The following is a 17,190-nucleotide window of genomic DNA, read 5'->3' as shown; positions in this document are numbered from 1 at the left end:
GCAGAAGTGGCGGAGGATGATGCGTTGCATGCGAAGATTTGTGGGGTGGAAGGGGAGGACCGGGGGATTCAGTCCTTGTTGTATTGGGTGTGGTGTGATTCAAGGGCGGTGGTATGTGAAATGGAGGAGATGTGCTGGAGGGCATCGTCAACTACGTGGGAAGGAAGTTGCGATTGTGGAAGGAGGCGGCCAACTGGGACTTTCTGAGATGGAATTGGTCATCCTGGGAACAGATGCAGTCCAACCCTCCACTCCAACCCCAACCTCACCATCAAACCTGCAGCATCTCCCGCATTAACATCCCCACTGCCCCATAGCCAAACACTTCAACTCCCCCTCCCACTCTGGTAAGGACACGTAGGTCCTAGGCCTGCTCCATCGCCACTCCCTAACCACCCGACGCCTGACGGAAGAACGCCTCATCGTCTGCCTCAGGACCCTCCAACCCCTTGGCAACAATGTGGATTTTACCAGTTTCCTCAGTTCCCCTCCCCCTACCTTATCCCAGACTCAACCTTCCAACTCAGCACCACCCTCATGACCTGTCCACCTTCCTTCCCACTTATCTGCTCCACCCTCCTCTCCGACCTATCACCATTACTCCCATCTCCATCTACCTATCACACTTTCAGCTACCTTCTCCCCAGCCCCACTCCCCTCCCACTTATCTCACCACCCCCTCAGCTCAAAGCCTGACGGGCTTTTGCCTGAAACATTGTCTGCTCCTCAGATGCTGCCTGACCTGCTGTGCTTTTCTAGCACCACACTCTCAACTCTAATCTCCAGCACCTCACTTTTGCATCTTTGTAAAATGCCCTACTCCCTTTATAGAACCTTCCAAACCTTATAATCTCTACCACCAGGAGAACAAGCGCACCACAGACCTGCAAGTTCTCCTCCAAGTCACCCACCATCCTGTCTCAAAAGCATGTTCCTTCAGTATTGCTGGGTCAAAATTTTGGAAATGCATCCTTAACAGCATTGTGGGTGTCCCTACACCCCAGAGACTACAGCAATTCATGAAGCTAACTTCACCACCATCTCAGGGTGAAAGGCATGGATAATACCTTTTGGCTTTGCTGATAGTATGCATATCTCCTGAATTGGTTTAAACAGGTGACACTGTTACTCCACGTTAGGAATGAGACATGTCCTGTTCCATTTTGGGAATGTAGACTTTTTTGATCGTAAGTTATCCCTTGATTTAATTACTGAATACTGTATTTGCAAAGATTAAATGTGTGGAATATTCTAAGAATTACACTAATAATAATTAGATAACAAATTTTATTCATATTATTGAGTTTCCCACTTTTCCCTCACATGCAACCTATTTGTTAATTATTATAACTAAATGCATACAGCTCCAAGAGTTCTGCTCCCGAATAATTACCAATTTCCAACATTTCTCAAAATGATATATAAATTCAATTTCTATACAGTTATGCAGGTAGTATAGTTCAATGTGATTAGTCAGTAACTCCAAGTCTATATGATGTGACTTTCTTTCCGTAACTGCTTTTTATTTGTCCCCAAATCCATCAGACTAATGTTTATGTACAGCATCTCCATCAAATATTGAGCCTGAAAGCAGGCCTGGCTGGCTCCAGAGGCAGGTCCTGTGACTGCTTTCCTGCTCACTTGTCCCTAGAAAAAAATGACATGCGATTAGGAACTTCCCATGTTTTTAGAATCAACTTAGACCTATGGACAGAAGACAGTGGTTACACTGTCTTGTTGGGTTTATACTGGTAGCTAGGAGATAGTGAGGACTGCTGATGCTCGAGAGTCAGAGTGTGGCGCTGGAAAAGGCACAAGGCAGGTAGCATCTGAGGAGCAAGAGAAGAGATGTTTTGGTTCTGATGAAGGGTTATGCCCAAAACTTTAACTCTGGTCAGACACCTGCTGTGCCCTTTCTGGTGCCACACTTTATCAACGTATATTGGTAGCTGAAAATTGAGAAGCAAAAGTGATGACTGTGACTCGTGGAAATCTGCCCACTAGCAAGAGCTGCACAGATTAGGTTTCAAAACATTTAATATTTAAACATTTTTATGAATATCTGCTCTCTCAAAACACATTACAAAAATAAAGTTGAGTTCAGAATGTACCAAGAATTCACTTTTAAAAGCAACTCCGTTTCACAAAAGCATTGCTGCTAAATCGAAGGGGAATGTCTTTATTCCCTGGATTAAGCAGAGGCTTTTTTTAATGGAATGGAGCTTGAGGATGATATTCTTTGTGTTCAATCCATCAGGCTCAATGGTTCTTTTGTAGTGAATTATCATGCAATGCTTAAAAATGTATTTCTTCAAAGATTAATGTATTTAAAGAAGTGCAACTCAATGAAAATTTACACAGAAACTCTTATGAATCCTTTTGGGACAGATCTTCTGCTGTCAGCACTGACTGAACCATATCGAGGCCCACAGTTGAGGTGTGCATGGCCACAATCTTATACTATTATGACTTTTGTGGAAGTCATTATATGTATGAGCGTGAGAGCCAGGGCCAGAAACATGGTAGATTGCAACATGATTCTGATGGAATATTATATCTGGGTTTCCATTTAAAAGCCTCTCCAAATGTAATTTCACCTGACAGTGATATGATCCTTGAGGCAGGTATGGTTCCTGAACGCTGAGGGGACCTTGCCAGGTAAGTTGGCTCATGAATCTTGGGGAAAGCCTGTTGTGGATTGTGAAACCTTTCAAAAGGTATATTTAAACAGTTTTACTAACTTCATATGTCATTGCCTAATAGTGTACGATAATTTAAATATGATTTTAAAGCAGTAATTCAGTATAAGAGTCTGTCCTTAAAAGGTAAATGACCATTAAATTGTGCATGTATTCCCATGTATGAGAGTACTTTAACTAATGGATACAGTGCCTATCTGCTTCAACTATATAGAAATCTGATTTAAGGCAGGTTACTATGCTTTGAATTTAGCATTGATAATAAATTTAAAAATCAGATAACACTTTGAGAAAAGGACTCCTTTGACTTGAACAGCATTGGGCTTTTTAAATAAAGGAACAGGCAACTGATCAAGCAACTTTAATGATGTCTTTATATTGAGCTCTGTAAGGTTTATTTAGCTGTGAAATATCATGCCATTTCAACTGCAGTGTTGCTTTCCAAGCAACATTAATGGATTTAGCTCAGTGGAATTTGGATATACTTTGTGGGGAGGACTGTACCTTGTTTTGCCTTAGTTTTATGATCAGTTAAAATAATTAGATGTTTAGAAGAGGGTTACGAATATTAGTTTATTTATTTTGACAGAATAATCATCACTTGACGGGAAAGGACTTATTTTGTGAAAAAGTTTTTTGTTCCCAGTGATTTCATTTAGCTCCTAAATTCTGTAGATTCTGGTTGAAAGGGTATAGAGAATGCATGGGGGCATGGGGAATGAATGGGCAACATTGTGAGGGCATGGAAGATACTCAGATTACATGAAAGGGGCATGGGAGTATGGAAGCGAATAGGGGACATGGAGAATTTTGGGTGGATGAGGGGTATGAGGATAAGGGGGCCTAAGAACCATGTAGAGGAATGGGTCAATGACCCCATGGAGGTAGGCCTTTTACATTGCTGGCTTCACCTGCCTCCATGCCTCCACCTCTGATCTGCTTTTGGAGGTGGCTGCCTTGTCTTCAGCCCGCTTGGAAGACTGCAATTCCATGTGAATGGAAGACCTTCAGAACTTGGGAATGCAACATTGAGCAATGGTCTCACCACACTTCCTGACTTAAAGTAGGAAGTTTTCTTGGTATCAAATACAATTCACATGTAACTTATAATTCATTTGACAATTAACAGTAGAAATGACACAAATATGGAACTGAAAAACCAGAAAGGTGAGAGACTCCCAGACTCAATCTTTCATTGTTGTGTTGTTTCTTCTTACTAACTGAGAACAGCAGACCTTTTGAGGTGATCCTTCATTTTCCATTTTAATCTTTTCTTAAAAAGTGTTGAAAATAGTACAAAAGCCGATGCTACTGTTTAGCAAGGCTAGGATCAACCTTTGTATATACAGCTGCTTGGCACAATTTATCAGAAATATTGTGGATGATGTAGATCCATGTTTGTCTAATATTTGAGCATGCTCATCCATATTTTATGGCAAACAGACTCCATTTTTGCTGGAGTTTGGGTTTTATTGCACAGTGTGAGCACTGAAGTTTGAGAGATATAATTATTCATAAACAGCAGGGAATATCTGTAGAACAGTCAAGCTATCAATCTATTTAAATAGACTACCTTTTAAAAATTGAAAAACAGCTTACATATATCTGTGAGCTGAAAAAAACTGCACTTTCAGTTCTAATAATCGTGTATTGATACAATCTTAAATGCTATATTGTAGTATTTCTGTAGCTTAACTGTTTTATTTAATCTGTACTTAACCTCAATATGGATCCTGATATTTTCCTAAGGTATGTGAGGTGGCATATGGTTGTAATGGCAAAGAATGAAGGGACAAGACAATGTGAATGTTTTGGCTTGAGCTGACACAGTAGGTAAAGGAGGCCATAGGCTCCACCTTGCCACATCAACCCACAATACCTCCTCAGTCAATACAATCAAGGTAGTCAACAAATCACTGTTTCCAAATGTCCATTACTCACAAAAAGATTAAGGGCAGGTAAATCGTATTTTGTAATCTTCACAGAGCTTAAACTTTTGTTCTTTATTCACACAAGTAAACCCAGTCAATGTGCTGCACCTATTGAGGCAAAACCAAAGAGGATGTTGATGTAATTGGTAAAACATAAAATTGTAGTATGAAAATACTGTAGTACGAATAGTTTAATTACTCAGGAATAACATCCCCAGTGCTTGAGGCTGACTGGTTTGACACTGTCTGTACTTCACAGGCAATTGGGCTATCGCAGATCTGACCAGGATATTCCTTCCGAAGGTTCTCCAGATCCTCAAAATCACCATTTCCTACTGGGTCATCACGATCAAACCATTGAGTTTTCTTACTGCCTGGTTAAAGGAACAAATCAAATGGAAATTGTTAGCAACATGCCGAAAGATGGAAGCAGTGTTTTTATTTTTACTAGGTGCAGGGAATCTTCCTGGGAGACATCTAACTGCACAAAATCAATACACTGTCATTTACCAATGGCCAGAAACAGAACTGAATGCACAGATAAATACCATGGCTGCAACAGCAGAATGAGGCTTGGAATTCTGAAGCAAGTAATTTACTTCCTAACTCCCCAAAGCCTGCCCACCATAAGATACAAGTGAGAAGTTTGATAAGTCCCATTTGACTGGATGAATATAGTTCCAACAATGATCAAGAAACTTGATATTATCCAGGACAAAGCAGCACCATATCCACCAACCTCAGTAATTCACTTCCTTCACCTGATGCACAGGATCATGGAGTCAGATCTACAGCACAGGATAAGGCTTTTCATCTTATTGTGATGAGGCTGGTCAGAAACAACCACCAAATTATTCTAATCCCATTTTTTCAGATTTATCAAGTAGACTACACCAAAAACATTGCACCCATCTACACACCTGGTCACTTCAAATAATTCAATCAAGTTGCTCATGAATTTCACTTAATAAAACCATGCCGGCTATCCTTAATTAATCCACGCCTCTCCAAATGCAAGTTAATCCTGTCCCTCAGAATTGCACACAATAGATTAGCACAACCAAGATTGAATTGAATGGCCTGTAGTTTGTTGGTTTATCACTTGCTCCCTTCTGGAATAATGGTACCACATTGGCTGTTCTCCAGGCTTCTGGCACCTCTCCTGTGGCTAGAGAGGAATTGAACAAGTGCCTCTGCTATTTCCTCCTTTGTCTCACTCAACAACCTGCTTTACATTTCACTTGGCTCCTGATATCTATCCACTTTTAAGCATGTCAGGTCACTTGGAACCTCCTCTCAGTATGTGCTAATTTCTTTAATTGTATCATAGGTCTTTCTCCTGATTTCTACATCCATATTGTCTCTCTCACTTGTGCACACTTTCACAATGTATTCATTTAAAACCCTCCCTAAAATCTCTGGCTCAATGCACAAATAGGTTCGGCTCTCCCATTATCCTTAACATAACTGCAAAACAATTTCGGATTTTCTTTTATTTTAGCTGCTAGTACCCTTTCATGTTCCCTTTCAGCTCTCCTAATCTCCCTTTAAGTTTGCTGTTGCATTTGATACTCCATTAAGTCTTTTGATGTTTTGAGCTCTTGGTACTTGTCATAAGCCTCCCCTTTTCTCGGAATATAATGCTGTATATCCCTTGGTATCCTGGGTTCACAGAATTTATTTCTTTATTAGACCATGTTGGCCGGAAACTCTGCATATTTTCTCTTGAATGCATTCCACTATTCTGAGAAAGATTTATCTGAAAGTACTTACGCCCAGTTCACTTTGGCCAAATCATTTCTGATCTTATTAAAATCAGCCTTCTTCCAATTGATAACTTTGATATCAGGCCCATCCTTGTCCATATAATCCCCAGTGTGGAAACAGGCCTTTCAGCCCAACAACTCCACACCAACCCTCTGTAGAGTATCCAACCCAGACCCATCCCCCTAACCTATCCTTATAACCCTGCATTCTCTATGGCTAATGTACCTGATCTACACATCCCTGAACACTATGGGCAATTTAGCATGGCCAACCCATCTAACCTGCACATCTTTGGACTGTGGTAGGAAACTGGAGCACCCAGAGGAAACCCACACAGACATGGGGAGAACATGCAAACTCCACACACACAATTGCCCGAGGCTGGAATCAAACATAGGTCCCTGGCACTGTGAGGCAGCAGTGCTAACCACTGAGCCACTGTGCCACCCATAACAATCTTGAATCTAACAGAGTTATGATCACTGTCTGCAAGATGTTCCCTCACTAATAGTTCAACAACTTGCCCAACTTCTGTTCTTGTTTCAATTTTCCCATAACAGTCACACTCAGTTTGAAAGTCTCAGTGCGTACCTACCAAAGTTAATTATCTTCCTGATGAACATCTAAACAGGTTCATAAAATAATTCTATACGCATTTTATGATGATCTAATATGCTTCCTTTTTAAGGGCTCCACATGTGCGTTACCTTGAATCTGTACAACATTTTCAAACTGTTATGAATACTAATGAGACCAGATTTATGTCGTGGACTGATTAATGACCAGTAATGTTATTGTTTAAAGTGGACAACATTTGCAATCCTAGCTACTTGATAAGAGAAGAAAACAACAAGATACCATAGTTTTGTACAAACAGCAATAAGATATAACGTTAGAACTGTAAAATAATCTACAACATAGATATAATTTATACTCCAACATCTCGAATTAACATGAGGAATACATAGGTAATAGACAAACAGTAGTCAAATAGCGAATAGATAGATCCAATGGGTTCCTCAGCAATTCCAGATATGGTGATACTGCGGATCATAAACTCTCAAAACATCAGCTTCGTAACAAAAGGTTTCCATTCTTCACTTTACAAGATTTAACTTCAGAACATCCTCAGAAACTGCACCATTACAGTGAACGATTCCTTGAATCCCAAGAATTTGATTTCTTTTCCTGGATTCCCGAGATTGCACTCCAGCTCCTACTATCAGCTCCATTCCAGCTCTTTCGGAGACAGATAGTTTCACTAGGCTGACACTATCCCAGTGCTTTTTTGAGATTCAGTTGCACCAAGCAAATAAAAGGAGAGTAGGGACAAAATCAATTGACTAATAGGAAACTGAGAGTTATGGTCAATGGATACATTTTCATGCTGGAGGAAAGTTATCCAATATCCAGTACTAGGACTCTTGCTTCTTCTGATGTTTATTAATGATCTTGATTTTGCAAACTTGGAACCACTGTGAAGAAGACAATGTAGAACTTCAAAAGTATACTGATAGGTTAGTGGAGAGGGTGGATATGTGGCATTCAATGTAGAAAACAGAATTTGGTAGGAAAGATATGGATAGACAAGTAAAAGATAGGGGTTACAAGTCTAAAGGAGTGTACGAGCAGAGGAATCTGGGTGTATACATGCACGGATCATTGAAGGTGGCAGACCAAATGAGGAGAACATATTAATATCCTGGATGAATATATTTCTTTTCAAGTCTTATCTTAGCCTCTACCTTTTAAAACTTATGTAAATCTATGCCCCCTGGCTATTGGTCACCCTTACAAACTGAAAAAGTATCTTCCTATTTATGCTTCTCAATCTTACACACCTCTGTCAGGTTTCCTCTTAATCTTCACTTCTCCAAGAAAATCCCCATCTCTTTAATCTTTCCTGATAGCTTACACCTTCCAGCCCAGGCAACATCCTGGTAAATCTCCTCCACATCCTCTCATGTGCAATGCCATCAGCATAACCTGTTTACTTTTGTATTCTATGCTTTGGCTAATAAAGGCAAGTATCCCACATACTTTCTTAACTACCTTATCAACCTTCAGAGATCCATGAATATGTACACTAAGGTCCCTCTGATCTTCAATTTTATGGCCTGTTGCTTCTGTTTGAACCTGATTCGGGCCACAATAATCTGTTTCTCAAACACATGAAATGAGCACACCATGTGATCTCCTGACAGACTGAAAACTAAAGCCACGTAACAGCTGCTAGGGTTAAGGCTCCCAGGGAATCAGCATAATGAAGATCAGTTTTTAAGTCCCAAAGGCACATAATTGGCAATTGTACTCAAAGTTGATCTCACTGGACCACAGTACAACACCTCATAGTCTCCAGTGAAGAAATTACTAGCACCAGTAAAGAAATAAAACTGCGCAGTTCTCCGATTTTACTTATTCTTTCATGGGTCAGAGGCGTCACTGGCAAGGCCAACATTTGTTGACCATCCATCCAATCCCTTACTTCCAATTCCTCTGCCTCTGCCGCATCTGCTCCCAGGAGGAGCAATTCCACTCCAGAACATCCCAGATGGCCTCCTACTTCAACGACTGCAATTTCCCCTCCCATGTGGTTGATGATGCCCTCCAGCACATCGGCTCCCCTTCCTGCACCTCCTCCCTTGAACCCCACCCTCCAACTGCAACAAGGGTAGAACCACTTTCCTCACCTTCCATCCCACCAATCAGGTCCAAACATTGCATCACCCAGTGCCATTTCCGCCACCTACAGTCAGACCCCACCACATTGATAATATTTCCCACCCACCCCTATCAGCATTCCGCAGAGACCATTACGTCCGCGACTCCCTCATTAGGTCCCACCCCGGCACCTTTCCTTGACAGCGCAAGAGGTATAAAACCTGTACCCAAGCTCCCCCCTCACCTCCATCCAAGGCCCCGAAGGATCCTTCCATATCTGGCAGAGATTTTACTGCACATCAAAACACCTCATCTACTGTGTCCGTTGCTCTCGATGTGGTCTCCTCTACATCGGGGAGGCAGGCATGCCAACTTGTGGAATCTTTCAGAGAACATCTCCGGGACACATGCACTAAACAACCCCATCGCCCTGTGGCTGATCATTTCAAGTGCCCTCCCACTCTGCCAAGGACATGCAAGTCCTGGGTCTCCTCCATCACCAAATCCTCGCCATCTGACGACTGGAGGAAGAACACCCCATCTTCTGTTTTGGGACCCTCCAACCACATGGGATCCATGTTGATTACAAGTTTCCGCAACTCTCCTCCCCCACCTTAACCCAGATCCAACCCTCCAGCTCGGTAGCATCCTCTTGAACTGTCCTTCCTGTCCATCTTCCTTTCCACCTATCCACACCATCCTCTGCTCCAATGAATCAGAATCACCCCCCACCTTCATCTAACTATCACATTCCCAGCTACCTTCCCCCAGCCCCACCCTATCCCTTCCATTTATCTTTCAGCCCCTTGGCACGCGCCCCCCTTCCCCCCACATTCCTGATGATGAGTTTATGCTTGATACATTAACTCTCCTGATCCTCAGATGCTACCTGACCAGCTGTGCTTTTCCAGTACACACTTTTGACTCTGATCTCCAGCATCTGCAGTCCTCACTTTCTCCTCCCCCTTGAATTTAATAGCTTGCTTATCCATTCCAGCGGACAATTAAGACTCAACCACATTATCTTGATTCTGAAATCATTATTGGCCAGCCTGGGCAAGAATGGCAGGTTTCTTCTCCTCAAGGACACTAGTTTTTACGTGGCTACCTTGTTCAGTACAATTTTCACAATGTGAGAACAAGGGCATTGAGGCTAGTTTTCTATAGCTGCCACATACTTGCTTCTTCAAACAGAGGGAAAGAATTTCAGCCCTTTAATTTTCAGATACATAGACAACATTCAACACTGCATCATGATTAGCAAAGTGAAAGGGTAAATTCCACAAATGAAATGTTCAAAACTTACAAAAAGAGCGAGGACAGGTAAATCGTATTCTGTAATCTTGACAGCTCTGGTCTTTTTGCTCAGCATTTACACAGGCAAACCCAGTTGAAAGGCTGCACCTGTTTATCGCAGAATAGAAGCATGTGTTAATCTAATAATTAAAACAATTCACACTCTTTGAAACAATCCCAATTTCCTAGGAACAGGAGTAGGTCACTCAGCCAGTTCCGCATTTACTTAGAATTCAAAGTTTGTGAGAAGATTTGTGGCTCGAGTGCTCGTTGTTGTGGTTCTGTTCGCCGAGCTGGGAATTTGTGTTGCAGACGTTTCGTCCCCTGTCTGGGTGACATCCTCAGTGCTTGGGAGCCTCCTGTGAAGCGCTTCTGTGATCTTTCCTCCGGCATTTATAGTGATTTGTATCTGCCGCTTCCGGTTGTCAGTTCCAGCTGTCTGCTGCAGTGGCCGGTATATTGGGTCCAGGTCGATGTGCTTATTGATTGAATCTGTGGATGAGTGCCATGCCTCTAGGAATTCCCTGGCTGTTCTCTGTTTGGCTTCTCCTATAATAGTCATGTTGTCACAGAGAACAGCCAGGGAATTCCTAGAGGCATGGCACTCATCCACAGATTCAATCAATAAGCACATCGACCTGGACCCAATATACCAGCCACTGCAGCAGACAGCTGGAACTGACAACCGGAAGCGGCAGATACAAACCACTATAAATGCCAGAGGAAAGATCACAGAAGCGCTTCACAGGAGGCTCCCAAGCACTGAGGATGTCACCTAGACAGGGGACGAAACGTCTGCAACACAAATTCCCAGCTCAGCGAACAGAACCACATTTACTTAGAATATTGCTGATTTGTATCTAACTATATTTCCTGCCTTAGTTTCACAATCGGTAATATCCTTCCCCAAAAGGAATTCATCAATCTTATGTCTGAAATATTTAATTGATCTATCCTCACCAGCTTTTCAGGAAGTGAGAACTCCAGATTTATGCAACACTTTGCTCTGAAGAGGTGCTTCCTAACATTACCCCCTGAACTGCCTAGCTCTGATTTTAATTTTCAGTTGAACCCTCCAATGCAGAACGAGGCCATTCGGCCCATCAATTTCGCACCAACACTCTGAAGAGCCTCTCACCCAGAACCAAACCCCCACCCCATCCCTAACGCCCCACCCCCACCCCCCGCTAATTAACCATGGCTAATACACCTAACCTGAACATCTTTGGATGTGGGAAGATACCAGAGTACCTGGAGGAAACCCATGCAGAGACGGGGAGAATGTGCAAACTCTACACAGACCGTCAACAAGGGTGGAATTGAATCCAGATCCATGGTGCTGTGAGGCAGCAGAGCTAATCACTGAGCCACCATGCTACCCAAATTTTATACCCTCCATTCTGGACTCCAGAAGAAACAGTTTCAACTGAGCCACCTAAATATACCTCTTAGTCCTCTTACCCTGTTAAATCACTCTTAAATCCTTGTGTTGTTTTCTGCATACACGCTTACTCATTGAGTATACAACATGGAAACAGACCCTTCGGTCCTACCAGTTCATGCTAACCAAAATCCCGAACTAAACAAGTCCCACCTGCCTGCACTTAGACCATATCCCTCCAAGCATTTAGACCATAAGACACAGGAGGAGAGATTACTCTGTCATTCATTCATGGCTGCTAGGTTTTTCAAACCTCATTTTCCCACTTTTTGCCCATAACTTTGATTCCCTTTGCAATCAAGAACCTATCTCAGTTTTAAGTACACTCAGTGACCTGGCTTCCACAGCCTTCTGTGGTAATGAATTACACAAATTCTCTATTCTGGCTAAAGACGTTAATCCTTATCTCCATTCTAAACAGTCTTCCCTTTACTCTAAGGCTGTGCCCCTGTGTCCTTGTCTCTCTTACCAATGGAAACATCTTCCCAATGTCCAGGTTGTTCAGTATTCTATAACTTTCAATCAGACCCCCCCCCCCCCCCCATCGTTCTAAACTCCATTATGTATTGGTACAAAGTCCTCGAATGTTCCTCATATGCTAAGCCTTTCATTCCTGGGATTATCCTTGTGAACCTCCTCTGGACGCACTCCAGGAAAGATGTAATGGCCCTGAGGTATGGGGCCCAAAATTGCTCACAATACTCTAACTATGGTCTTACTAGAGCCTTATAAAACCTTAGAAGTACATCCCAGTTTTTATATTCTAGTCCTCTCTAGATGAATGACAACATTGTATTTGCCTTCCTAACTATCAACACAACCTCACATTTTCTCACCTTGTATTTCATCTGCCAATTCTTCACCCTCCCTCCTCAATACTACCTGCCCCTTTACCTATTTTTGTATTATCTGAAATCTTAGCCAGAATGCCCTCAGTTCCTTCAGATCCTTAATGTTTAAAGTGAGAAGTTGTGGTCCTAACACTGACCCCTGTGGAACACTGCTAGTCACCATCCATCCCTTTATCCCCACTCTCCGCTTTCTGCCAAACAGCCAATCTTCTATTCATGCTCGTACCTTGCCTCTAATACCATGGGCCCTTATCTTACTCAGCTGTCTCCTGCATGGTACCTTATCAAATGCCTTCTGGAGGTCCAGACAGAAAACATCCACTGGCTCGCCTTGGTCTAAGCTGTTTGTTACCTCCTCAAAGAATTCTAACAGACTTGTCAGGCATGACCTCCCCTTGATGAAACCATGCTGATTTTACCCTCTTTTACCATTGGTTTCCTAGTCTTCATAAATCTCATCTTTTACAATGGACTCCAAAATCTTATCAGCAACTAAGTTCAGGCTAATCAGCCTATAATTTCCCACCTTTTGCTTTGCTCCCTTCATAAACAGAGGGGCTACATTAGTGATTTGCCAGTACTCTGGGAGACTCCAGTGATACCTGAAAGGTCACTAGTAAAGCCTCTACAATCGCTTCAGTATCTCCTTCAGAACTCTAGGATGCAGCCCATCTGGTCCAGGTGATTTATCCACTTTCAGACCTTTCAGTTTTTCTAGCACCTTCTCCTTGGTAATGGCAACTGTATTCATCTCGGATTCCCCCAACTCTCTTGAATGTTTGGGATATTACTAGTGCCTTCCACTATGAAGACTAATGCAAAGTACTTATTCAGTTCCTCAGCCATTTCTTTGTTCCCCATTACTATTTCTCCAGCATCATTTTCCAGTGGTCCAGTGTCCACTTTTGCTCTTTATATACCTAAAGAAACTCTCGTAATCTTTCCTAATATTACTGGCTAGCTTACCCTCATATTTAATCTTCTCCCTCCTTATTTCTTTATTGTCCTCTGTTGGTCTTTGCAGGCTTCTCAATCCTCTGGTTTCCTCCTGCCCTTTGCCACATTGAGCACTTTCTCTTTTGCTTGTAGGCTGTCCCTGCCTTCCCTGGTCAGCCATGGTTGCCGGGTCAGCCATGGTTGCCTCATCCTCCCTTCAATATGCTTCTTTATTCTTGGATGATTTTTTGATGCGTCTCTCGAATTACTCCCAGAAACTCCTGCTATTGCTGTTCCACTGTTTTTTTCTGCTAGGCTCCTCTCCCATTCAATTCTGGTCTGCTCATCCCTCTGCAGCTGCCTTTATTCAACTTTAATACCATTACATCTGAATCCACCTTCTCCCTCTCAAATTACAGAGTAAATTCTGTCATATTATGATCACTGCCTCCTAGGGTTCCTTCACCTTGAGTGTCCTTATCAAGTCTGCCTCATTGCATAACACTACATCCAAAATTGCCTGTTCCCTAGTGGGCTCCACCACAAACTGCCCCAAACAGGCATCTCGTAGACACTCCACAATTTCTTTTACTTGCAATCAACTACCAACCTGGATTTTCCAGTCCATTTTTTTTACTAACAAGGCAACCCTACCTCCTCTGCCCACCTGCCTGTCTTTTCGATAGGATACATATCCTTGGATATTTAGCTTCTAGTCCTGATCCCTTTGCAGCCACATCTCCATCATGCATACCACGTCACAATTGCCAATTTCGAGCTGTGCCAGAAGCTCATTTACCTTATTTCGTGTACTGCACGCATTCAGATTCAACATCTTCAGTCCTGTATTGACCGTTCCTCTTCTCATTGTTATTCATTCATCCAGTGTTTTTAAAGTTAGATTCCTAACCCTTTCCAAACACCCTGTCATATTTTGTATGCTAGAGACTTTAATAATCTCTTTTGAGTTCTCCTTTCTTTTTATTTTTTTCATTTCTCAATGCAGTTGAATCCCCCCAACAGATGTTAACCTGCAGCTTTGCCTCTGATTGGTCATTATAATTATTCATGTACTTATCTAAATGTCTTTTAAACATTCTAACTGCACCACATCCAACACATCCTCTGGTAGTTCATTCCTCACATGAACCATTCTTAAAAAGAAACTGGTCCTCATTTCTTTTTTAAATCTTTCTCCTCTCACCTTAAAAATATGCCCCCTAGTCTTGAAATCCCCCATCCGAGGGAAAAGACACTGGCCATTCATCTTATCTATGGCCCACATTATTTTATAAATCTCTACAAGGTTATCCCTCAACTTCCTACACTACAGTGAAAAAAGTCCTAGCCTATTCAGCCTCTCCTGATAACTCAAGCCCTCCATTCTTGGCAATATCCTGGTAACTCTCTTCTGAACATTCTCCAGCCTAATAATATCCTTCCCATAATCGAGCGACCAGAACTGGTTCCAGTGCTTGAGGAAGACTTCATCAATGTCCAGTACAATCTCAAAATGATGTCCCAATTCCTATATTCATAGATCTGAGCAATGAAGCAAAATATACTCCTTGTAACATATATACATAAGCAATCCTCTAGATCAGTGATTCTCAACCTTTTTTATGGCCACGGCCCCCCTATGAGCGCTTCTCAGGTTCCATTGTCCACCCCCCCCACCTTTCAAACATGGAGTAGATAGACAGAAAATCATTCCAGTTTTCAGTATATAGCCCCCTTCAAATGTGCCAGGGCCCCTAAGGGGGCCATATATCTCCATTGAGAATGACTGCTTTAAATCATCAGTACCATTCTAGTGATTGTGAACCTGTGGTTCTTCCACAGATAGATAACATATCCTTACTGAGTTATGAGGCTCAGAACTGAATGCAATAGTGCAGCCTCGCCAGGGCTATATGGATTTAAAGTATACTTCCTCCCCTTTTACTTTAGTCCCTTCAAAATTATGTTAAGAATTTTTGAAGTCATTTGTGCAACTAGAATTTAATATTGTCTATACATGGACATGAAAACCTTTCTGTTTCTGTCTTCTTCTCATGACTTAAAATATATTGTGATCAACCATTTCTGTTAATGCCCAAAGTGAGGTCACTGTTTAAAAATAACATGTTGCTATTTAAGATAGAGATGAGGAGGAATTGTTTCTCACAGAGGGTTGAGCTCTTTGGAACTTTCTTTCTCAAAAGGTATTGGAAGCATTGTCTTTGAAAATTCTTACTGTAAAATTAAATAGATTCTTGATAAGAAAGGAGGTGGAATATGAAGTAATCAGATCAATCATGATCTTCTTGACTGGTGGAGCAGGTTCGAGGGGTCAAGTGGCCTACTCCTCCTAATTTGAATGTTTGTACAAGCTCACGTATTCCACTTTGAAGTTCAGCTACCATAACCTTTCCACTAGTTTAGCATGTTGTGTCGTTTTGCAAGTTTCTGCCCTTACCTACACTTTGTATTGTGCCTGCTAACCTGGTGTTGAACAAAATGCTTTCTATTGCTTTAAATAAGTCACTGATAAATAAATTGAAATACTAAGTCCCAGTGTGGGACACCAGTAGTCATATCGTAACAACTGGAATATATATCCATTACCTCTACTGACTGTCTAATACCTTCTAACCAATTCCCTACTAGCGTAAAAAGGTTGCCTCCAACCTCATGTATTTTTATTTTTGCTAACAGTCGATTGCATGGAACCTGATCAAATGTCTTCCGGTTGTCCATATAAGATGGCAGGTATCATTATTTACTCAGAAACAATGTCTCCAGTACGTGAGGCAGGAACACCTTCTGTTGTCTCTACTTCGCAGGCAGTCGGATTACTGCAGATTTTACCAGCATTTTCTTTTCGAAGATTCACAAGATCTTCATAATCCCCATTTCCGGAAGGGTCATCTCGATCAAACCACTGGGTTTTGCAGCTGCCTGGTTTAAAGGAAGACAAAGACTGTGCTGTCAGCAACACTTCAACACTTTCAGTTTTAGGATAGAAACTCAAAAACGGTAAAACCTGACTGTTTAAAAAACGTTAAATAAAATAGTAATAAATTTCGACAAGAAAGCAATCCAGTATTTTTTCACTTCCTCCTTCAAAGAGATCACAAATTGAGAATTCCACAGGAAAACAAGGTGCTGTCTTTTCAAATTTATTTCAGCAAAATATTGCAGATGCTAGAAATCTGAAACAAGTACAGAGGATGCTGGAGAAACTTAGCAGGTGGGGCAACATCTGTGGAGAAAGAAACACAGTTAATGAGTCTAGTTCTGAAGAAGTCAGTTTTGAAGATGAATCATACCACAGATTTTCTCTCCACAGATATTGCCAGGCCTGCCGAGTTTCTCCAGCATTCTTGGTATTTGGCTCGAGAAAGAATGCTGCGTTCAGCAAAAATAACACAGCAAGGGATATTGCTATAAACAAGAATTCCAATTTGATCAGCAGTTCTTAATAGGCAACCATGCTCACTTAATAGAGGCAAGGATTAGATTGAGAGCTACTGAGATTGAAGAAAAAGGGCTATGGACACAAGGCTTTGTACAGTCAGTAGTGGGTTTTTGGTTGTACAGTCATGGGGGTTGACAATGCTTCTTAG

The 17,190-nt window shown here is 41.8% G+C and overlaps 1 protein-coding gene across 1 annotated transcript in view; it reads right to left on the bottom strand.

Moving 5' to 3' along the window:
- Positions 1 to 1,270: 1,270 nt before the first annotated feature.
- LOC140487258 (uncharacterized) overlaps positions 1,271 to 17,190 on the bottom strand; it is a 190,306-nt gene continuing 174,386 nt past the window's right edge. Inside the window, exons 40-44 of the mRNA XM_072586884.1 lie at positions 16,348 to 16,522; positions 10,365 to 10,462; positions 4,830 to 5,004; positions 4,641 to 4,738; positions 1,271 to 1,647 (exon numbers count right to left, since the gene is read on the bottom strand). Of these exons, the coding sequence (XP_072442985.1) occupies positions 4,648 to 4,738; positions 4,830 to 5,004; positions 10,365 to 10,462; positions 16,348 to 16,522 (539 nt within the window). The 3' untranslated portion in view covers positions 1,271 to 1,647; positions 4,641 to 4,647. The remainder of the gene's footprint in view (positions 1,648 to 4,640; positions 4,739 to 4,829; positions 5,005 to 10,364; positions 10,463 to 16,347; positions 16,523 to 17,190) is intronic.

Source organism: Chiloscyllium punctatum, chromosome 16 (genome assembly GCF_047496795.1).
Source record: "Chiloscyllium punctatum isolate Juve2018m chromosome 16, sChiPun1.3, whole genome shotgun sequence".
Classification (NCBI taxonomy): Eukaryota; Metazoa; Chordata; class Chondrichthyes; order Orectolobiformes; family Hemiscylliidae; genus Chiloscyllium; species Chiloscyllium punctatum.
Note: the sequence above shows the minus strand (reverse complement) of the source record. Positions and strands in the feature narration are given on the sequence as shown.